Source organism: Globicephala melas, chromosome 6 (assembly GCF_963455315.2).
Source record: "Globicephala melas chromosome 6, mGloMel1.2, whole genome shotgun sequence".
NCBI classification, from domain to species: Eukaryota; Metazoa; Chordata; class Mammalia; order Artiodactyla; family Delphinidae; genus Globicephala; species Globicephala melas.
Window position 1 is genome coordinate 19,924,474 of NC_083319.1, and position 22,311 is coordinate 19,946,784.

Consider the following 22,311-nt stretch of genomic DNA (forward strand, 5'->3'; position numbering starts at 1 on the left):
CAGAAGTCTCAGACTGGCTGGTGGCCCCCAAGCCAAACACACCCAGAGCATCTCTTTCTCCCTTCTTCCTCTCTTCCTTTCACCTGCACAGTATTATCATTTTAAAAAATTAGTTACCAACATTTAAAAGGTCATCTGGTTTCCCATGAAAAAAAACTGGATTTCTGGCTGCTTCTTGAAAATCAGGGATCCTGGCAGCTTGAGCCCCGTTTTTTTGTGAAAATAGACGGGAACCAAGCTGCACCTGCGCATTGCACTTCAGCACCTCCAGTTGACCCCATCCCCACCCTCCCTAACGTTGGCCTGACCCTGAGGCCACGAGGCAGTTGCCGTCTAGTCTCTCCTCTCCTTGTTACCTCCCTGGCCCCTGTAGGGTTGGAAACAACTCAGGATGCCACCTTGCATGGTTTTAGAAATGCCATCCACATGGTCGGTCAGGAGGACAGAAGCTGCCCGTCTGTCCAGGGGTTGATATTCCCTTGAGTGGCCCCGGCGAGTGCAGGCCAGAGTTCTCCCGAAGCTCTGCTCGTCCCGCAGCAAAGCAGCCGTTCCCTTCCCCGTGCCTGTTTGAACCGCTCAGACATGAGGCTGAACATGCTTGTCTTTCTTCATAGCTTTCCTGGGGATCTCACAGCAGAGGGGACCAGCAAGGTAGGCTGCTCTCTGTCTGGGTGTCTTCAGCTTCTTCACAGCTCCCCATGCGGGGAGCTCTGGGCCTGGCAGGGGGGCTGAGAGACTCACGGACACGATCTCATTTCATTTGGTCAGCCCGCTGACTGTCCATCCTCCATCCTACACACGTCTGTGAGTGCCACCGGGTTCTGGGTACCGCCCTGGACACCTGGGTTAACGGCACGAACGGAACAGATCAGGTCCCCACCCCGGTGGAGGTTATCCCCAGTGAAGGAGACACACATCAAAACAAAACAAAACTGCACATGTATCTAATCACAAAAGACTTTCAGTGCCATCCAGGAAAGGTGCTGCGTCTGATGAGAGAGAATGACAGAGACACCTAGTTTACATTGGGGGAGAGGCCAGAGGGAGAGGGCAAAGACTCTGTGAGGTAGTGACACGGTGTCTGGGCCGTAAACCGAACGAGAAGTGGAGGTTAGTGAGATCAAAGTCTGGGCAGGAGCAGGAGAGGGATGGCGTAGGCAGAGGGCACTGCATGTGCAGCCCTGAGGCAGGTGCCACACTTGGCTTGTTGGTGGGACAGCCAGATCACACAGGACTCAGTGGGTCGTGTCAGAGATTTGCCTGCTAACCTAAAATGATAGGTTGCCTCTGAAGGGCTTAAACAGGGGAGCAAGGTGAGGAGATCTGTGTTTTTACGAGGTCCTCTCAGCAGCTCCGTGTAGGTGACAGAGAGAGGCAGAAAAGACAAGGAGGGAGACCGGATGGCGTCTTAGACACAGCTGACGGTGGCAGAGGCAGTGCCGGGAAGGGTGGAGTGTGTGGGTGCAGATCTGAGCTATGTTTTGGAAATAAAATTACTATTATCCCCATACCAAGAAAGATATTTCAACCTAGAGAGTAAAATGGGCACCAAAATAATACTGCTCGACTCTGAATGGTGACAAGGCTCTGATGAGATAACATATGTAAACGTGCTACACGAGCCGTGAAAGCACTTTGCAACTGCACGAGGCCGCGTGCTCTGGGAACACAGCGGTAACATCTGCAGCTTTCCCATGCGGGCCGAGACCTCAGAGGGACCCACCCCATCCCTTGGCAGGGGGGTTGCTGGCTGGGCCTGGCCATTTGCCTCCAGAGCAGCGCTGAATTCCCAGGCCTCTGTCTTGCTGTCTTTCAGCTGGGGTTTTACAAGGGGCCGGCCGGCTCCCAGGTGACCCTGAGCAGCCTGGGGAACCAGACGCGGGTGCTGCTGGAGGCGCAGGCACGGCACCTGCTGAGCGCGCGGGAGCATGCCACCATGGCCTACTACCTGGAGGAGTACCGCGGCGGCAGCGTGTCCGTGGACGCCCTCGTCATGGCCCTGTTTGAGCTGCTCAACACCCATGCCAAGGTGACCCGCACCTCCTCGGGCAAGGCGGGGCTGGGGGTGCCTGGCTTCAGCTCTCAGGGTCTCCGCATCCTTCCCTGCCGCCCTCTGTCCCCCACTCCTCTCCTGAGAGCCCACAAAGAGTCAGGCCCAAACTGAACCCCAGGCGGAGGCTGGTGACCGAGACAGACCCTGCCCTGGGGGAGCCCGCAGACTCCTGGGGAAACTGTCAGTTAAGGTCCCCTGTGATTGGGGCCCTAACACAGCGGCTTTAAGAGCGTCTGGACTGCTCTTAAAGAGCGATGCTCGAGCCCCACCTCAGGCCGGCTGACCGCACACCTCTGTGGATGGGAGCCGGCCACCAGTAATTTTTACGAGCCCCCCAAGTGACTGTGCCATGCTGCCCTCTTTGAGAACCCTGCTCTAGTGGAAGTCTGTTTGAGGTTCAAAAGCTGCATGGAGGAAGAAGTGATTAAATCCACTGGGAGGTTACATTTGGGAAGACTTAACAGAGGAAATGCAGTTTGGAGAGGAGGGGGAAGGGACAGCCAGGGGCTTCCTGTTCAGGGACTTGCAGGCGTATGTGCAGGCTGAGATGCCGGGGAGGAAGTGGTGAGATGGAGGCAGGGGTCAGATGATGCTGGGCCCGGCCTCCAGGCGAAGGTGCTTGGACTTTTCTCCTAGCACAGTGGGGAGCCCCGAGGGTGAAGGAGGGGAGGCCAGTGGCCAGGTTTGCATGCGGGTCATTTGGGGTGGCAGGGGGCCGTCCCACCTGCTGGTGGAGCTCCCCACTGAGTGCCCGCCTTGTCCCTGCCTCCAGTTCTTGCTCCTGTCTGAGGTGAGAGGTACCATCTCCCCGCAAGACCTGGACCGCTTCGACCACCTGGTGCTGAGGCGGGAGATCGAGTCAATGAAGGCACGGCAGCCCCCCAGCCCTGTGGCCGGGGACACCTACTCCATGGTCTCCTGCAGCGACACAGGCTCGTCCACGGGCAGCCACGGCACCTCCACCACTGTCAGCTCAGCCAGGGTGAGCTGCCCCTGCCCCGTCCCCGGATGCTGGCCAGCAGGGGCGTTAAGATAACGGCTTTGGAGTGAGACCCCTCCAGGTTCGAATCCCGGCACTGGGCGTCTGTGCTGGGATTCGAGCCCTTGCCAGCTCTTGCCTTTCCGAGCCTGTCTTTTCACCTGTGAAAACCTCCTAATGGTTGGGGGCCTGCTGCATGCCAGCAGGTGAACAAGGCAGCTGTGGCCCTGCCTCAGGCGCCCAGAGTCTGGGGGATAGGGTGCAGGCTGGGGGAGAAAGGTGAAAAACACAGGTTATGAGACAAATAGAAAAAATAATGCCAGTCCATGCGAGGATGCCACGAGAGACCACACAGCGCATTCGTGGTCGTGGTCGTGACTGGGATCTTCCCTGAGACACACCCTCCTGATTCTCTGGAGCCCCGAAGCCCAGCCTGACTTTTTCCCAGACTCGCCAGCCCCTAGAAAAGCATCTGGTCCATCTCATGGTGTCACTCTGCCCCCAACATGCTCAGAGGCAGATTAACCCCGGGAGGCCTTTGCAAGGAAAGGGCAGAGGAAATGCCTTCTTATCCATCATGGGGAACAGCCAGTTATTAAGGTCCGTGCCTTCGGGAGAGCCGGAGCTGGAGGTCAGGAGAGCCGGCTTGGCCCCATCCTCTCCTTGCCTGTCTGTCGGTCATTCAGCACCTCTCTGCTGCGGAAAGGGAGTGGGGAAGTCGAGTTCCTTAAACACCGTTACTCCCAGACACTGAACTGGGAGCTCTTACGGGTGGAATCTCTGTTAGACTGTGTTCGTTGTCCTGTTGGGGGAGCAGGAGGTCTGAGAGTGCAGTGACGTCCACCTGCAGACACAGGTGGTAAGTGGGCACAGGTGAGCTTGCAGCCACCAGGAGACAGCCCTGGAGCATGTGCGCCTTTCCCTTGGGGACTCCAGCTCCCAATATAGCTTTTTTTTTTTTTTTTTTTTAGCTCTGGGGATCTGAGTTTCTGGGGAAACTTCTACTCCTCTACCTCCTATCCCTACCATCCCAAGTCACCTTCATCCCCCAAGAGTCCTCGTCCTTCCTGGGGCGACCAGGAAGCTGCCACATATTCCTCCTGGCTCTGGACGCAGCTGCAGTGGAGGCGATGTCATGCTTCAGGATGAGCAGATCACTTCTGGGGCAGGGAGGAGGCTGCCTCCTGCCTGGGGCTGCATGTTTGGCTCTGATGTAGCACACAGGTGATGAGCTGGTTTCAGGCTGTGGGGGCCCTGGCCCGAGGGTTTATTTCTCTCTGGGTCCAACTCCACAGAGATTGGCGAGATGATGTCCATGTGTTGGCTTCACATCAGTCACTGCTCTAAAACTTGGAGGATTGCCGACTCTAATTCTGGGATGGTCCCTTTAGAATCAGGGATGAGAAATCCAGTGGGTGGGATGGGGTGTGTTCTAACCTGGGAGGCAAGAGGTTTAGGTTAAATCACCTGAGGCCCTGGGTGGCCCTGGCCACGGCAGCCCGAGGCCCTGATGGCAGGCCAGGCTGCAGCACTAAGACGCCTCAGGGTAACTATTATACCCAGGAAGGGCTCTGGGCAGGGGTCCCGGCCCCAGCTCAGCACTGGCCTCCCATGACCCTGTCCCAGCCCGGGGGTCTCTCCTGCACCTGGGGAGCACTGACCCTGGCCATCTGAGCCCCAGCTGTGGCAGTTGACCCTGCCCTGCCGGAGAGACCCTCTCTGTGGATTGGAGCACCCTGGGAAAGGCAGACTTCAGAAAGGCCACGGGATGATTTTGAGCAGGGAGTTCATGGGACAGATGGAAGGGGTCTCCCAGCTTCTGAAGTGGGAATAACCATGAGTCTGAGACCCACTGGATAGCTCGGGCATGTCAGATCAGGGCTAACCAAGACCAGGGCGAGCCCTTGGAGGTGGGTGCTAAGAGAACATCGTACAGGCAGGAGAGGCAACGTGGAAAGGCTGCCTCCATCTGCAGTGGCTCCATCTCCCTCCTCGCGTTGGGGCAGCTGGTTGGGAGGAGTAAAGGATGAGTAACATCCCAGACGTGCTGCCCACAGCCCGAGGGCAGAGGAAACCTCTGTTCTTCCTGACCCGTCCCAGCCTGGCCGGAAAAACCACCCTGTATCCGGGGCCTTGCAGGCACTTGGTGGCTTCTGGAAAGCACTGGGCTGAGGACCTGCCACTGCCCCTCCAAACTTCATCCCCCCTGGGTGCTCTCCACACGCACAGCCCAGGGCTCCAGTTTGCAGACGCTGAGCTTCTCTGCCACCACGGGGCCTGGGCCTCCCTGAAATCTGGGTCTTCTCTGATCGAGGCTTCTGAACAGGGTCCTCCTTCAGCTCTGCCTTTCAGTTGCAGGTGTGACCTTGGACAAGTCACTTCCCTTTGCTTAGCCTCAGTTTTCCCATCTGCCAAGTGGGAATAATGACCCTAGCCTCAACTGCTAGAGAGCCCCAGGATTGCCTCCAGGGCCATGACCATCTCCTGAAGACCCTTTTTAAGGACACGTGTCATTTCTGCAGAGCAGTGAGGAACCCCTGGTTTCCTTCAAGGAGGCAGTTAGAACGAGGCCATGCTGATTGTAGCAGTGGGGTTTCCTCACCCCTTCTTTATTCTTGCCCACAGCATCCCAAGTAAAGAAAAAAGGGACTTGGAGAATCTCTTTGTTTATTTTGCCTTTTTGTGTGTGTGGGGAGGGGTGTTTGGGAAGGGGGTTTGCTGTGCCCACTCCATCCCTAATATTTATTTGATGTATTTTTCTTTTTGCCTTTTGCCCACCCTTCCTCCCCAGGAGCGGCTGCTGTGGCTTATAGACCTGATGGAGGTACTGTCCTTCCTGCCAAGGGGGGCTGTGGGAGTGCCTTAGCTGGGGCAGAGGCAGGGGGCTGTGGTCCTTCCCCCCACCTCCTTACACCCGCACCCAGCCCTGGTGGGGAGCTGGGCTTCTTCGGGGTGCTCACTCTCTCTCCTGTTTGCCAGTTCATCAGGTTTTTCAGGCTCTGGAGTGAGAATGCCCTCTGTTCAAATCCAGCTCTGCCACTTCCTTGCTGTGTGACCTCAAGAAGTAGTTTCACCTCTCTGAGCTCAGTTTTATAAAATGAGGATGATAATTTCTGTGCCATGGAGCTGTTGAGAGACCTCTCGGCCTTCACATATGCCACACAATCTGTCTGTCTGGAGTGTTCTCCTTCCCATGTCACATGGCCTGGCTAGCTCCTGTGTGTGCTTCAGCCCTTAGCTCACATGCCACCTCTTCCAAGCAGACTTCCCTGATCCTCGCAAGGAGGGTGACTTTGAGCCTCTGGCTCCTTCAGCCCCTTGGGCTTCTTGCTGTTATGGCTCTTGTGTCATTATATTCCAATAATTTGTACAAGACTGGCTGGTTACCCGCCTTGACTGTGGGCTGCTTGAGGGCAACAGCTGTGTCTGGAGTTACCATCAAATCCCTAGTGCTCAGCATAGAGCCTGGTCCATATTAATAATTTGGGCCTTTATAATATTGGCTGGCATTTGTCAAGCATCTCCAGGACACTATGATAATGCTTTCCAACTGTATCTTCTTTGACCCGCCCCGTGACTAGGTGTGGCAAGTACTGCTATGATCCTCATTTTACGGAGAAGAAAACTGAGGCTTAGAGAGAAGTGACTTGTTCAGGATTGCTCAGCTAGTGAACAGTGGAATGTGGATTCAAACCCAGGCCTGCTTACCTCTGAGCTGGAGCTGTTAACACTGCAGTCTGGTTGTGATTCTTCCCTGAAGCAGCTCACCAGATGCTTGCTAGGCATTATCTATCTATCTATCTATCTATCTATCTATCTATCTATCTATCTATCTATCATCTATCATCTCCTCTCTCCCTCTTTCTCTTCCTTCTGTTACCAAATATCAATGGAGTGATTGCTATGTGCTATATCCAGTTCTAGGTGCTGGGAATACAGTGGTGAAAGAAATACAAAGAAATTCTTTGCATTAGGGAATTTAGGGTGGAGCAGGAATGACAGACTAAACCGCATAAATTACTGAAATGCACGGTATGTTGCGTGGTAAAAAGTGCTAAGGAGAAAAATGAAACAGGAAAGCGGACTTGGGGAGGGGGCGGCATGGTCAGGAAGTGACGCCTGCGTAAGATCTGAAAAAGGTGAGGAAGATGGTCCTGCCCGCAGCTGGGGAAGAGTGTTTCCAGCAGAGGGAACAGCGAATGTAAAGGCGCTAAGGTGGGAGCAGGTCTGGAGTGTCTGAGCAAAGTCCGGAAGCCATGAGGCTGGAGCAGTCAGCAAGGGGAAGGGCAGTGGTGGATTATGTGCTGAGGACTTTGACTTCGCGTCTGAGTGAGATGGGAGCCGTTGGCAGGTTAGAGCAGGGGCTGCCATGATCTGACTTAGTTCACCAGGATGCCGCTGATTGTTGAGAACAGACGGGGATGGGTTTGAACCAAGAACAGGTTCATTCCCAGGAAGGGCCTGGGGGGGTCGTGCAGCCTGAGCTGCTAAGAGACGTGATGACGGGCTCTGCAGGTGCCAGCTCTTCCTGCTGCCTGGTCAGCCCTGGCCTCAGTGTCTCCTGGGAACACCCTCCCTCCACACCCACAGCAGGTCTCAGACTGGACACCGCATGCTGCCTGCATGCGGAGCCAAGGACAGAAACCTCCTCCTGGAAGCCCCTCTATGCAGGAATGCAGGGCACCAGGCCCATCCGGGGAGTCAGGAGCCCACACCCTTCCTCCTCTCTGCGCCCACCACGCAGTGCACCCTCAGGAAAGCCCCTCACTCACCGTCAGCCTCAGTCTCCCCATCTGTACGATGCAGGCAGACCCCCAAGTCTCCTCCAACTCTGAGAGTCCTCTTGTCAGGAGATTCTGGAAAATATTCCAGGGGAGGCACGGCAAGGAATGGCAGCCCTGTGTTCCCACCGCTTATCTGTGTATTTGAACAAGGGCTGCATCATTCCTCCTGAGAGAGAGCTTAAAATAATATTAATTCATTTGCTGCTAAGTGCCAGGCACTGGTCTGCAACACCACCATGTATTAGTGAGCTTTTGCTGCAGGGATGCTGAGTAACAAACATGCCCCACAATCTGGATGGACAACAACCAAAAACATTTCTTGCTCATGGCCAAAATCCCTTCCCGCGTGGCGCACGCGTGCTTTTCACATCTCCATTAAAATGTCCGCCATGTTGCTTTAACCTCTGCCTGAGTGTCTTCCCCAGGACACAGGGGAAGCTGGTGGGGTCAGACAGGGACCTCATTTTTCTCCTGTCTGTGTCCCCACTGCCAGCCCAGGGCTTGGCACAGAGCAGAGTTCAAGGAAATGTGAAGCAGAAACCGAAATGAAACCTCATTCCCTGGCCACCCAGGATCATCTTCTAACGTTCCAGCCTCCTGAACAGTTACCTCCCACATCGTAGGAAAATGTCCTCTGCTCTGGCGTTCAGACGGGCAGGCGGGCGGGCGGCTGGCTCTCGTGACCCACATGCCGCAGACGGATGCCCCAGCTGGAGCCGGTTCCCGTTTAACCCCAATTCCCTGGATCGCGCTGCACGGTTATCAATCCCAGGCTAAACGTGGCTCATTCTGCAGCCATTTTCCCTCAAACCAGACACAATCGATCAAAGGAAATCAGATGCAGCCTTCCCCCTTCAACAAATTGTGTTTATTTTCCATTTGTCTAATAGAGAGTCAGCCCTGGGAATTTTTGGCTGCCTCCAAACGGTATCATTCCCCTCCCATAAAGATGTCGGCCAGGAGAGCTGCGTGAAAGAAGAAAGGCCTGCCCGACATTTCTTGAATTCCTCATCTGGTGTGAGCAGGCCTGTGGGGGAGGGGCTTAAGTGCACAAGCTCTGGAATCCCACACACCAGGGCTGGCTCTCCCAACTAGTAGCCGTGTCACCTTGGGCGGGCGACTTAAGCTTTGGGTGCCTCAGTTTCTGCATCTGTACAGTGGGCTGGTAAGGCCGCCCGTCTACAGGTTGTTGTGGAGATTGAGAGTAGGGGTGGACTTACAGGTGTGGACTATATAGGAGCCGATTCTGTTGGTACTCTAAAGGCTGGCAAAGGGCACTGCAGAGGAAAAGGGGCTGAAAGGCCAAAGCCAGCCTTGTACCCATGGAGCAGATGCTATTGAGGTCGGGGTGGCAGTGGAACTTGCCCTGGCCTTACCCACAGCCCTCTTCCTCCTGGATTTGAGAGGTTCTGACTCTAGGCCTCTCATGTACCTGGAAAGGGGCTCCCCAGGCTTGCTAAAGGGTGCTGGAGGTGGGGCCCCTGCCTCTAAAGGCCATTGCCGTCTCCCCTGCAGTAAGGTGAGAAGGGGGTGCAGGGCGTGGCTGTCAGCACTTGGCAGCGTCAGCCTCCTCCCCATGGCCTCCTTGCCTTTCCTCTTCATCCGGGGCCAAAGGAGGGCGGAGGCGCTCAGGCCTGTGTCAGACGCCTACAGCTGCAGAGACCCCTGACTGTCAAGGCAGCTCTTTCCAGAAACAGGGAGCAAATGATGAGAGGTACACATCCCACCTGCTGCATGTGCCTCCGGTCCAGCCCGGGTGAGTTTAGGAGTCCTCTTCTGGGCAAGTTCTTCTCTAGCGGGGGAGCAGGAAGGAGCCCATCTATTTACTCAGTCATTCTGCCGCTCCTTGTTTATGTGGCAAGCATTCGCTCAGCACCTCCCGCATGCAGGCTCTGAGCGGGGCACTGGTAGCCAGGAACAAGAGACAACAGCGCCCACCCTCACGAAGCTTAGCAAGGGCAGTGAGGACGGCAGCCTCGAATCAAATCATCTCCATAATTCACACTTTGATAAGTGGGTCAGAGGGTGGTGCGAGAGCATAGAACCATAGTTTCACCGGAGGCATTAGTGACCCTCAGGGTGGCTGCAGCTTCGCCTCAGCCGGTGTCTGAAATAAGGACCATTCCTCCCAGTGCTTTGAGGAGCATTCTCCTCCCTGTGTGGGGACTTGCGAGTGCTGGAAGCTGTTTCCACCAAATAGAACCAGGTCCGTGGAGGTCAGAGCCTGCTGGAACATGGCCAGCCCCTGCTCCCCTCAGAGCCCAGGTTTGCCCGGCTATAACCTAGGAGAGCTGGACTAAACACTGACGTAGGACTGTAGGGTGGGGGGGCTTCACCTTTTCTGTGCCGCGGACCCTTCTGGCAAGCTGGCAAAGTCCTGGGACCCGTTCTCAGGATAACAGTTTTAAATGTTTAAAACTAAAACTCACAGATTACAAAGGAAACAGATGATGAAATGCCTTTTTCAAATATGGAAACAAATGGTAAAACGTGTGCTTCTTTATCATCACGCCCAGTAACAAGGTCTGACAGCAGGTCGGTAACAGCTGTAATTGTCAGGCCGTGATGAGCATAAATGGGACTTTGCAGCCTCCGCCACGTGCTACGAAAGATCCGTGACCGTGTCACAGGCGCTGCTGATTCTGCTGGGCTGTGTTGCCTCCGTTCATAAGGGAAGGAGATGCTACATTTCGGTTAGAGGTTAATGAAAATAAAAGATGCAGGGTTCTCCCCCAGCCAGGTTCACCGGCTTCTGCCTCCTTCCTGGAGCCCTGCTTTCCAGTGCCTGTCCTACGGGCTCTTCTGTCCCTGACCCGGAGATTCTGGGTCACCCTCTCTGTCCACTGAATGACGTCCTCTTCCTAAGACCATTGGGAGGGAGATGCATGGAGGCAGAAGGAAGCACGGGCTGTGCTGGGACAAGGCAGTCACACCTGCCTCTCGGGAGGGCTCTGTGCACCATCTTCCCGGGGGCTTTTCTGCTTCTGTGGTTTGGTGGCCAAACGTGGTAGCAGGAGTGGACAAGCTGCTAAAAGGCCCAGTGCCAGTTCCCATGGCCTCAGCCTCGCCAGCGAGTGCAGGTTCCAGCCCTCTGTGTTGAGGATTGTTTCTCTCGCTGTCCTATCCTTTGTCCTCCCCTCCAGCTTCCAGACTTCCACCCGAGCCCCGGCTCGGAGAGGCTGGGACAGCATGATCTGTCTCCACCAGCACGGCCATCACCCTGGGGTCTAGCCACTTGATCCTTTTGGACCCCCAGACCTGTCCCCTTCACTCTGGGCAGCCCCCTGCCCCCCAGGAACACCAGGACTTTCTGGCTCTACCGGCTGCGACAAGCTCCTCTTCCCCAGCTCTGGAGAGGGTACCGCCTCTTGCTGTTCTCTCAAGTTCCCTTCCTCTCTCTCCCCTTGCTCTCCTCTTCTTGGTCTTTTCTCCCCAGGCTTCTCCCTTCTCTTTTTCCCTCTTATTCTCACTCCTCCCTCTCTAGTTTCTGTCTCTCCCGCTGTCCTCTTCCTCTCAGCAGCCTCCACTGCCGACCTTCCAGAAGCCTTTATGACTCTGTGCCTCAGTTTGCCCATTGACAGAAAGGGGAGGGCACTCCCAGCCTCAGGCCACTGGTGCATTCTGGGGTGGAGGTGGGGGGAGCCTGTAGTCCAGACATCAGAGTAAAGAAGCAAGAAGAATGAAGAGCTGAAAATAGCACCTTTATGTAAGAGCCCTCCCATTGTAATGAGAGGGTGGGGGCAGAGGAACCCTGGAACTGGGCTGTAGAGAGGGGAGGGGAGAGAAGGGAGAGAAAGAGGGGAGGGAGGGCCTCATTTTGCTGAGGTGGCACCCGGGCCACGCACGGGCCTCCCTTTCCAGGATCACGAGTCCATGTGGCAGAGGCAAGCACAGGTGATTGCCCCTTATGATTTCATTTCATTTTCTCCCCACAGTTCCCTCAAACCAGACCCTGGGGTATCTGAGCCCTGACTGGGCAAACTCAGATGAAAAGGAGTTCTCTTTGAAAGGAAGGGGATTTTCTGAACCGCCACAGATTTGAGGAGGAAGGAGACGGGGGAGCAAGGGCAGCAGGTCTTGAGGGCATCCTGGCTCTCATGGGAAGTAGTCTGGATAACAGACTCAGACCTTGAATAGGGTTCAGCTTCCTGCTCCGTCCTTGCTGTGTGACCTTGGGCAGGTGGCTTCCCCTCTCTGAGCCTCAGTCACCTCAGCTGTAGAATTGATGAAGGGTCCCACCCGGCAGGATTAATTGAGCCACCAGGTTTACACCCTTAGCTAGTCTCTGGCCTCAGTGGGTGCGGGAGGAGGGCAGCCCAAGCAGCTGGGGCTGAGGGGAGTGGGGAGGAGGCCAGGACGCACGGGCTCCTTCGTGAGCTCCGACCTTGATCCTCCTCTCGAAGGCTGTTCCAGAAGCGTTTCTGCTGACGCATCCCCCGGGTTCTTAGCCTGCTGTCTGCAGCTATTTCAGATGCACGAGGAACATGGCTCGGGGACTCGGGGCTCCTGAGCGTCTGGATTCAGCAGATGGAGTCTGGCAGGGCTGGGCTCCAGCCCGTCTGCCGTTTGCTCCACTTCAGGCCTTCCTCCCAGGGCCGGATGTCTGTCCCTGATCCACCCTCACCCTCCCACCTCTCCATCCCTCCTTCCATCTTGGCTCCAGGATGCTGCTAACAGCAGGGAATGACTGAGGCCAGGGGCCAGCGATGGCTGCTTTCTCTCGTTTCAGAGAGGGTCCTCCTGGGGCCCTTTGACGGGCTTTGGGGTCACCCTGACATGGGTTAGAAAACTGATCTGCTGTAGAATGGCCCTGTGGCCTTGGACAAGTCACTGCCTTCTCTGAGCTTAAGTGTAAAAGACGTGAGCGGGGACAGTCGGAGTGCCTGCCTTGCAGGGTCGTTGGGAGAATCAATGAGATCACGTAAGGAAAACATCCAGCAGGGGTCTGGCCTGCAGTAGGCCCTCCACAGTTTGGAGTTCTCCGATGTCCTTCTCTCTGAGAGAAAGTGACGCCCTCCCTGTAGCGCTCGGCAAAACATGCCTGAGTTGCCAGGATCGGGACCCTTCCTTGCCCCCTCCCGTGGGCCCTATTACAACACCAGCCCCATCAGTGATCCCGAACGAGAGTTTGTGGGCAGCTCCTTCATGCCTGGCCCTCTGCTGGGTGTTGGGGACACAGTGGCCTGCTCACCTTCTACCCCCATGAGCTTTCCTCATAAGTCAAGGCTGCCTGATCAATGCTTGTTGATCAACTAAATGACTATTCAAAGCTCCTGATGTGCCAGAACAGGACAGAATCCCATGGCTTCTGTCCAACCGTGGGCTGCCGTGTAAGCCCCCAGGGAGCCTACAAGGTGAATTTGGGGGCAGGTGGCAGTGGCTACATTTGAGGTGATGGGAGCCCCTCTTGTCTTCGGTGTAGGCACCTTCCAGGTCCATGACCCCCTTGGGGCCTCCTGCTGAGGCCAAGGCAGTAACTGCCGAGTCTTGGGAAGTCACTGCACGTAACCTGCCTCGCCATTCACCTTCATCCTAGGTGGTCTGTGTCGCCCAGCTGGACCGTTTCCTGGGAGCACTGGACTCATTACGCTTTTGGAGGAGGGGGGCGGTATGTGAAAGGATTACTGTTTCTTTCCATCGGAGTGCTGACATGGGCCAGGGCACGTCGTGTAGCCATTTGGTTCCCAGGGCAGATTTGCAAGATTCCAGGCTTCTGATAAGCTCCCCTCTCATACTGCGCCAGGCTCTGTTCTGAGCATCTCTCAGGTGTTAATGCGTCAACTCCATGAGGGAGGAACTGCCGTTTACCCATGTTAAAGATGAGGAAACTGAGGCACAGAGCAGTTCAGTGGTTTGCCCAGCGTCACTCACCTGTGAGTAGCAGAGCTGGGTGCGACCTCCGAAAAGCCAGAACCACTAATCAGTGTGTGAAAGGGCAGCCTCCCCTCCTCAAGGATCCCCCCATCCTTGCATCACCAAAGCTGTCGGGGCGTCTTCCCGTGAGGTGGTGCGCGGGAGACAGTGCTGGAGAGAGCGGGAGAGGTCAGGAAGCTGAGGTTTGCACGTAAGCCTCAGCTTTGTTGATAAAACAAGGCAGTTTTTCTGGCCTGACGTTGTCCCGGAGGCTTCACAGGACCAGATGAGGAGCCCTGGGTGAGAAAGGCTCAGGGCCGGGTGGGCGGGGCATCTTGTAGGTTGGTGGATTCCCATGGCTGACCACGTGCCCTGTGCCCACCCAGAATGTTCAAGGCTTCAGGAGGCTCATTTGAGATGGGGGTCAGTGTGGAGTGACTTGGTAGCCTCTGCCCTAGGGGTATGGGGTCAGGGGGCTCCTCCCACCCACCTGCTGCCTTCACCCTCATTCAAGCCACCGTTACTGCTCTCCGTGACCTACCGTAGCCACCTTGCTCAATTCTTTGCCTGCTCGGGCCTCCTCCCTGTGACAGCCAGGGTCACTGATTAATTCATTCACCCACTGATTGATTCGCGGATTAATTAATTTGCTTAGTAAATATTTACCAAGCAGCCACTATCCTGAACACTGAGGATAGAGTAGGGACTAGGTAGTCACAAGTCCTGCCTTTGAGGAGTTATCCTAGGGGGGGAGACAAACATAAGCAAATCAATAGTATCCGATCAGGTGGTGATAAATCTTACACAGAAAAACGAAGCAGCGTCAAGGGTTAGACAGAGGTGGTATGGGGGGGTTGGAGAGGGGCGCTGTTTGAAACCAGGGCTGGTCAGGGAAGGCCTCACTAAGGTCAGAACTAAATAAAGTGAGAAGGTGAGCCAGGAGTGTAGTGCAGGCAGAGCAGTGAGTGCAAAGGCCCTGAGGCAGGAACCATCCCATCCTGTTGGAAGAGTAGCAAGAAAGGGCACAGTGAAGGCAGAGTTTGGAATTTCCTCTGCGTAAAATGGAAAGACCCTGGAGGGATTATGTGCTGGGGAGAGACACTGTCTGATTTACCTTTCAAGATTACATCCTGGCTGCTGGGTGAAGAATAGTGATCAGTGCAAAGGAGGAAAATAAAGCAGGGCAGGGGTGGGGGTTGTGATTTTAGTGGGGGTTGTCAGCGTGGACCTTTTTGAGGAGGTGATATTTGAGTAAGGTCTTGAAGGAGGTGAGCAAACAGATCACGCCTTGTGGGTAGTCCTGGGGAAGCATGTTCCAGACAGAAGGAACAGCCAGTGTAAAATGTAAAGGCCCTGACATGCCTGCATGGCTCTAGCGTGGCTGGAGAGGAAGTGAGCAAAGGGGATCTTCTTAGGAGGCAAACCTGACCACATCTCCATGGTGACCCACTGCCCTCAGGCTTAGGTCTAAGCAGCTCTTAACTCATGTGGAACCACCCGAAGATTCTCGACCATCCTCTATCCTTCCTGCTTAATGCACACCCCTCCCTCTGAAACACCCATCATTCCTTCCTTTGCCCAGCTTTAAGCCGTGCTCGCTCCTTCAGGAAGCCTTCCCGGATGACCCCTCCTCACCCTGTGCAATCTCCTCCTTGCTTATTTGCGTCCACTCCACTCTCTCTAAGCTATTGAAGGCAGGGGCGGTGTCTCACGTCCTCTGTGTCCCCAGGCCCTCGGTCTGGAGCACTGAGACTGCTCAGTATCAGTCGCTGAACTTGAGAGTTGAGCTGGGTGATGGTCGTGGAGGCTCCTTGCCATCCTGGGCCTGGTGAGGTGGAGAGAAGTGGCTCTGCTGAGGCCTCAGGAGCCCAGCTTAGAGAGGAGCACTGCTGGGCGTCCCGGGGTAGCTGGAGATGGAAGCTCAGTGTCACCTGAGGGAGTGTTAGGCTTCCGGTGAGGCAGGAAAGGAAGAAATGAGCATCTTTGCAAAATAAGCTCCATTGAAACCGTAACCCTCTCCCCCTTCCCCCACAGCACAAAACCATTAAAAGAGAGACTTTCCCCATCCGCCTCTCATCTGCATCTTGCCACTTTCACACCTCCCTGGGATCCTGACGGGGAGCAGTGGAGAGAGAACCCTTGGGTTTTGGAGGCGTTGAGAGTGTTGAGCACAGGCTGAGCTACAGGAAATCCCAGTCGAGGCCAGAGCCAGCCACAGCATCCGCAGGTAGTTCAGGAGAGGCTTGGAAAGTCTCCAAGAAACAGACATCCTTGAAATTGATTTTCAAATGAAATCGACATTGATTTTAATGTGTAAAGTAAATTCCCACGGAGTGGGGCAGGTCAGGAGGAACTTAAACCACAGCACAAAGGTGTCTCAGGGCACGTAGGTTTGGTGTCCTAGAGAGCAAAGTGGTTTTTCCCTCTCAGTTTGTATTTGCTCACATGGCTTTCTTCTCTGTTCTAGAACACTCTGGACCTGGAGGAGACTGGGGAGGCCGTCCAGGGCAATATGAACACCCTCTCAGACGTTTCCCTGGTAAGACCCTCTCTGGCCCTTTCATTGTGTTTTGCCCTCCCGGGTCTGCCTGAGACCCTGGGGGCTGGCTCCCTGGTGAGAGCCACAGGGAGGAGACAGAGGCCCTCAGCTGTGAGCTCTCAGCTAGTTCCGGGGGTTTTAGGCAGGGCTGTCGGGCTGTTTGACTATTTGCCGAGTTGGTGTTAACTTTTGATGTGTTATCTGAACGTTGTCATAGCAAGTACTGAAGCATGAAGTGTGTGGCGAGAGCTCCTCAAGGAGGCCCTGTGATTGCACTGGAAAAGGGAATTAAACGTGACCTCATGCCCACACGCGCGCATCAGCAGTCTGGGTAGCGTTGCCTTGTGATCTGACCCACATAACTCTTGAATGTCCTGGGCTTTGGAGCCAGACTGCCTGGGCTCAAATGCCACCCTCTGCCACTGACTGTGTGACTTTGGGCAAGTTTCTTAACTTCTCTGTGCCTCGGTTTTCCCATCTGTAAAAATGGGGGTAATAATAGTGTACTACCCCATAAGTTTGTGGCAAGGAGTAAATTAATTAAACTAAGTAAAGAATTTGGAACAGTGCCCACAAGGCCATCAGAGCTGTGCCAGTTTTGGATGCTGGCATAGGGAGGGGGGCATAGTGATGACAGGATCTGCCACTCACCAAGCACCTGCCGGGTCACAGGCCCCTTGCTAATGCATTACACACTCTGCTCCTCACCCCCGCCACGACTCTGCTGGGTAGGTGCAGTTTTCCCCATTGCCCAGAGGTGCACTCAGAGAGGTGCTGTGTCTTGCCCAGGGCCACACAGCACCCCAGCCCATGTCTGTCCACCTTCTACCCACTCTCTCCCATCAGTCCTGTCACACCTCCTGTCTCCAGAAGCTATGATAATCCCTTAAAAAGAAAAGCCAAAGAAAGGCCTTTTTTGTTTTCCATCTCTGCATCCTGCGTCTAATTAAGTCCCGTGCCCTGTGACAAGCCCTGGCTAATGCCAAGAACTTCAGTTCCCAAAGGTAATGATGCCATCCCCAGAGACTCCCGCCAAGATCCCGATGCTTATCAGCTGCTGAGATGCAGGGAGAAGTTTTCCACTCGGGTGTTGCATTATTCAGAGCAGCGTGGCCAAGAGCTGATAGAGCAGGGACGGAATTGCAGCCAGGGCCTGGTGCACTGGGGCGCTCAGGTCTCCCCGCTAACAGGCACGATGGGCTCTGACTCCTACTCCTGTTGGGTCTTTTGGCAGGATGATGTCAAGTCCACCTCCAAGGGACTGCCTAGCTACAAGCCACCGCCTCCCCCATCACCTTTGCCCCAAGGCCACGACCACCTGATCACCCAGACGAGGAAGCCGGGCAGAGAGGACCTCCAGCCGCCTTCCTCCGTGTCTTCCCACGCGGGCATCGTCTTCTCTGCTCCGCGGAACCGCAGCCCGCCGGCGGGCACCTCCCCCACCCCAGAGGCCTCCTCAACACAGGACTCGCCCTCCTCCCCCATCTACGCCTCCATCTCCCCGGCCAACCCCGGCTCCAAGAGGCCGCTGGACGCCCATCTGGCCCTGGTCAACCAGCACCCCATTGGCCCCTTCCCGCGGGTCCAGTCACCCCCGCACCTGAAAAGCCCCCCTGCAGAGGCCACGCTGGCGGGGGGCAGCCTTCCACCACCCTCCCCCTCCGGCCACCCAGACCAGACGGGCACGAACCAGCACTTTGTCATGGTGGAGGTGCACCGCCCAGACAGCGAGCCCGACGTGAATGAAGTGAGGGCGCTGCCCCAGACACGCAGTGAGTACCGCAGACCCTGGCGGGCTGGGCTCAGGGTGCTGCTGTGTCATCTTAGGGGCTCCCTGTCGCCCCTACGTTGACCTGCCCATCAGCACAGCCAAGGTGGGACCAGATGCTCGCCCAGTGAGGGGCCTTCGAGCCCAGGCCTGCCCCCTCAGGGTCAGGGGGGCCAGGGAACAGGGTCCCGAGCCCAAGCCCACACTGAGGGGCTTCGGAGGCAGAGGCGGGAATGTGAGTCCCCGCTCTGCCGTTACTGGCTGTGTGACTGTGGACCGGCTGCCATGCTTTCCCATGGGGACTGGAGATAACGGTGACAGTCCTGCCAGGTGGCTGTGAGGGTCGGGCTCCTCCTCCAGGGGCCCCAGACCTGGTCATCCTGCACTCACCTACAAGTCTCCCCAAGAAGACTGAGCCTGTGCAGGGCAGGGGTGGCTTCTGTGATCTCTGTCCCCCAGTGCCAGGCACAGAGCAGGTGCTGGGGGACAGGTGGGCATTGAAATTGCAGTCTCTGGACCCCTGGAGGTCTCCTGACGTGGGGCTGCAGGGTCAGAGTGCGGGCTCGACCTTCCAGACACCTGGGAGGCCAGCCCGAGGCCGCATGCCCTGAGCTTCCAGAGGTTGTCCAGCTGGGGAGGTGGCAGGAATGGCAGAGCTGGCTTTCCACTCGGTAGGGCTGAGCCCTCCGCAGGCCCTGGACCCCCTCCCTCCTAGTGAGTTGGGTACGTTTTGTTGGATTCTGCTGCCATCTTGTGGCGAAGGTGATGCGCGGGGCAGCCTTGGCCAGGGAAGGTGGCCAGCCAGGTCAGGGGACGTTTACTGAGCACCTGCTGTATGCAAGCAGCGGGCAGACTAGGATGCAGAATGCGGGGTCCCTGCATTCAGTAGCTCACTGACGGAAGGCAGCTAAGGGAAGAGCAGGCAGGATGCGGTGAGAGAAACCTGAGCTATCATAGATGGATCACTCTAGACCTGGCACTGAGCCGGACACACATGATAATAAAGCTAACAGGTGTACAGCACTCTGTGTGTGCCAGAAACACTGTTCTAGGGACCCTGCCGATATTAGTAACTCATCTAATCCTCCCAACAGCTCTGTGAGGCTGGACTGTTATTATCCCCATTTTACAGATGAAGAAACTGAGACACAATGTAATTGTGGAGCCAGGCAATCTAGCTGCTTCACCCAACACATCGTGTCTGTTAGTCTTTATGATAACCCCATGGGATAGGCATCGCTGCTCCTGGGTTAGAACAAGAACATGGAGGCTCAGAGAGGCTGTGTAAGTCGCCCAGGATTGCACAGCTGGTCAGAGAGGATTCAAACCCCACCTGCCAGACTCCAGAGTGTCTCAATCTCAGGGGCCAAGCCGTTACACACATAGTGAAGCGGCTTCAGTTTGACTGTTAAACCAGAGGGCGTGTGCCCATCACTCAGCCCAGGCCAGGTGGGGTCAGCAGGGGCACAGACCAAGCATGGCAGACCTTCGTTTTTTTTTCCCGAGAAGCCTGGAATTTAATTTTTGTGTGAAATCTCCTAATTCGAATGTGTTGGCCCTTCATTAAAAATTGACAACACTGTGAGAGTTAAAAGAAATAAAACAAAATAAAGCAAAACAAAGCCCGTATCTGTGGGCTGGGTTTGCCTCCTAAGCTCTGTTTTAATCATTATGCCAGGGGCAGTCAAAGCGGACATCCTGGAAGTGGTGGCTTTGGGGCCAGGCCCAGTTGGAAGGGCAGGTCTCAGTAGGTGGGAGGGTGGCAGGGAGTCTCTCCCCAGAGAATCCCCAGCCTTCCAGCCTGCCGCTCAGCTCCTCCAGGAAGCCCTCACCAGCCCAGCTGTAAACCACGCCTCTCCTCCTGTCCCCACTCCCAGCAGCCTCCACACTCTCCCAGCTCTCGGACAGCGGGCAGACCCTGAGCGAGGACAGTGGCGTGGACGCCGGCGAGGCAGAAGCCAGCGCCCCGGGCCGAGGCAGACAGGTGGTGTCCACCAAGAGTAGGAGTAGCAAGGAGACGCCTCGGAACGAGAGGACCACCGAGGGGGCCGCCAAACCGGTGAGCGAGGAGCCGGGGGTGCAGAGGGGGAGGGGGAGGCCGGCCCCAGGTGAAGAACAGGACGTCCTGAGCAGGGTTCAACTTGACTAGTAACCACAGGGGAGGTAGTGAGCCCCCCGTCACTGGAGGGGGGGTGTGGGTGTCTGGAAAGACGGCTGTATTCAGAGTCTGAAGGCCCTCCCTTGGCCACTGACACAGACAAGCCAAGTGCTCAAGGTGGGTCTCAAGGACCTTCAAGCTCAGTTCTGACACGATGTGGTGGTGAGGCAGTCAGGCTGCGTTCAGGTCCTGGGGTCACCCCCAGGCAGCCTTGGGCCAGCCCCTTAAGCTCCCGAGCCTCAGAATTAGAGAGCTGAGAACCCCAAGTGCTGTGCTTAGTGCTAGCACACTGCAGGCTCCCGACACAGGGCTGGAGTCTGCACCCTGCTGACCCAGAGGCCTGTCACGGCTGGTGCAGCCCCCAGGCCAGGCCTGTCCACCCAGGAGGCCTGTCACTGGTTTCCTTTCTCACACCTTCAGCCCGGACTCCTGGAGCCCACCTCCACCCTGGTCCGCGTGAAGAAAAGTGCAGCCACCCTGGGCATCGCCATCGAGGGCGGCGCCAACACCCGCCAGCCCCTGCCTAGGATCGTCACGATTCAGGTACGTCTCCACGGACCTGCCCGACCGCGTCTCCCTACCCCTGAAGGTCCCCCTCTCAGCATCCCAGGGGTTTGCCATGCCCAGAGATGCCCCAGCACCCAAGGGCAGACCCAGGCTCATACCGCCTTTGCTCTCGCTGAGCCACAGTTTTCCTAATCAGGGCAGCGGACACCAGATTGTGGCTACCTGGTTGGCGGTGGCAGGCCTACCCTGGTGGGTGGTCAAGGCCAGGCTGGCCTAGCCCTCAGGCACCCCATGTGCTCATGCCCTGTGTCTCACTCCTGCAGCGAGGCGGCTCAGCCCACAACTGCGGGCAGCTCAAGGTGGGCCACGTGATCCTGGAAGTGAACGGGGTGACGCTTCGGGGCAAGGAGCACCGCGAGGCCGCGCGCATCATCGCAGAGGCCTTCAAGAGCAAGGAGCGTGACTACATCGACTTCCTGGTCACCGAGTTCAATGTGATGCTCTAGGGGCCAAGGCCCGAGGGCCTCCCACCACTGCCCAGCCCCTGGCCCTGGTCCTTCCTCCCTCCTGGCACTACTGAGCTCCTTCAGGGGCCGGGGCTGCATGGCCAGGGTAGCAGGAAGACATCCCTCCACTCCTTCCTGGCCCACTGGACCAGAACCGGGAAAAAACAGCTGGGCAAGGCAAAGAGAAGGTCAGGTCGGGGTCTGGTGCAATGCCCAGTACACAGTAAGCACTCAGTATAAGCATGAGACCTCAGGAAGGGAAGAAACTAAGGGGAAGGGCAGAGCGCCTGTGTCTTCACCTGAGGCCTCCCAGGGCCTGGAACTCTGGGTTGCGTGGAGGCCCTGCTGCTCCCCGGCCAGCTAGGACCTGGCCCATCCCCAGATGCCCGAGCTTTTGTCTGGAGTGAAGTGACGTGAGAATTCGTAGACACAGCCCCCAGCCAGGGCAGCATCTTGCAGGACCTTCAGTGCCACAAATAAGTATCGAGCACCCCCCATTCACACCCCGTTCCTCCTAGCTCCTCATTCTCCATAGTATTTATTATTTATTTCCATCCCACACCCCTGGGTACCCCGGGACCCCAGCTTCCCACCACACCCCTAGCCTATCCCAGAGGCCTTGCAGGTGACCAGCGTCGTCAGTGTATTTATATACAGAGCTTATGACTTTAATTTTTCAATAAAGAGATCTGAACAAGATTAGGACCCAGCGTGCTATGTGCCCTGCCTGTGTGGCTGGCGTTTTGAGTGCTTGACGTGGAGGGGGGATGGTAGGACAGATGGAGTCACCCAGAATATCACATTTTCCCCGCCCCCCCCCCCGGCTCAATCTGGGTCACACAGCGGGTACGCAGGGGCGCTGGAGCCACAGCCACAGCCTTGGAACACCGTCCTTGAAGGTGATTTACAGGTATTTTTAGCTCAAAACGCACAGGTATATGTAGTTGTTCAACTGTAACGCTGTACCCCTGAAACTTCCATAGTAATATCTTAAGTGCACATTTATGTTATGAGGCAGAATGCACCATGTGCATGAATGTTTTAAAACACGGAGAGGTGGCCTATCTCAGGGCGGGTCCCAGAAACTGACTGAGATGGTGATGTGTGTGCAGGTGATTCATTAAGGAAGTGTGGTGGAGAGTCCAGTATAGCAATGGGGGACTC

The 22,311-nt window shown here is 56.2% G+C and overlaps 1 protein-coding gene across 4 annotated transcripts in view; it reads left to right on the plus strand.

The window, feature by feature from the left end:
• WHRN (whirlin) overlaps positions 1-21,846 on the plus strand; it is an 88,591-nt gene extending 66,745 nt beyond the window's left edge. Inside the window, exons 5-13 of one of the 4 annotated variants that reach the window (XM_030858904.3) lie at positions 615-651; positions 1,817-2,029; positions 2,826-3,035; positions 5,824-5,856; positions 16,137-16,208; positions 17,443-17,980; positions 19,854-20,035; positions 20,555-20,677; positions 20,965-21,846. In XM_030858904.3, coding sequence (XP_030714764.2) covers positions 615-651; positions 1,817-2,029; positions 2,826-3,035; positions 5,824-5,856; positions 16,137-16,208; positions 17,443-17,980; positions 19,854-20,035; positions 20,555-20,677; positions 20,965-21,147 — 1,591 coding nt within the window. In that variant the 3' untranslated portion in view covers positions 21,148-21,846. The remainder of the gene's footprint in view (positions 1-614; positions 652-1,816; positions 2,030-2,825; positions 3,036-5,823; positions 5,857-16,136; positions 16,209-17,442; positions 17,981-19,853; positions 20,036-20,554; positions 20,678-20,964) is intronic. The other 3 variants (XM_060300571.2, XM_030858905.3, XM_030858906.3) reach the window with 3 other exon arrangements.
• Positions 21,847-22,311: the final 465 nt, after the last annotated feature.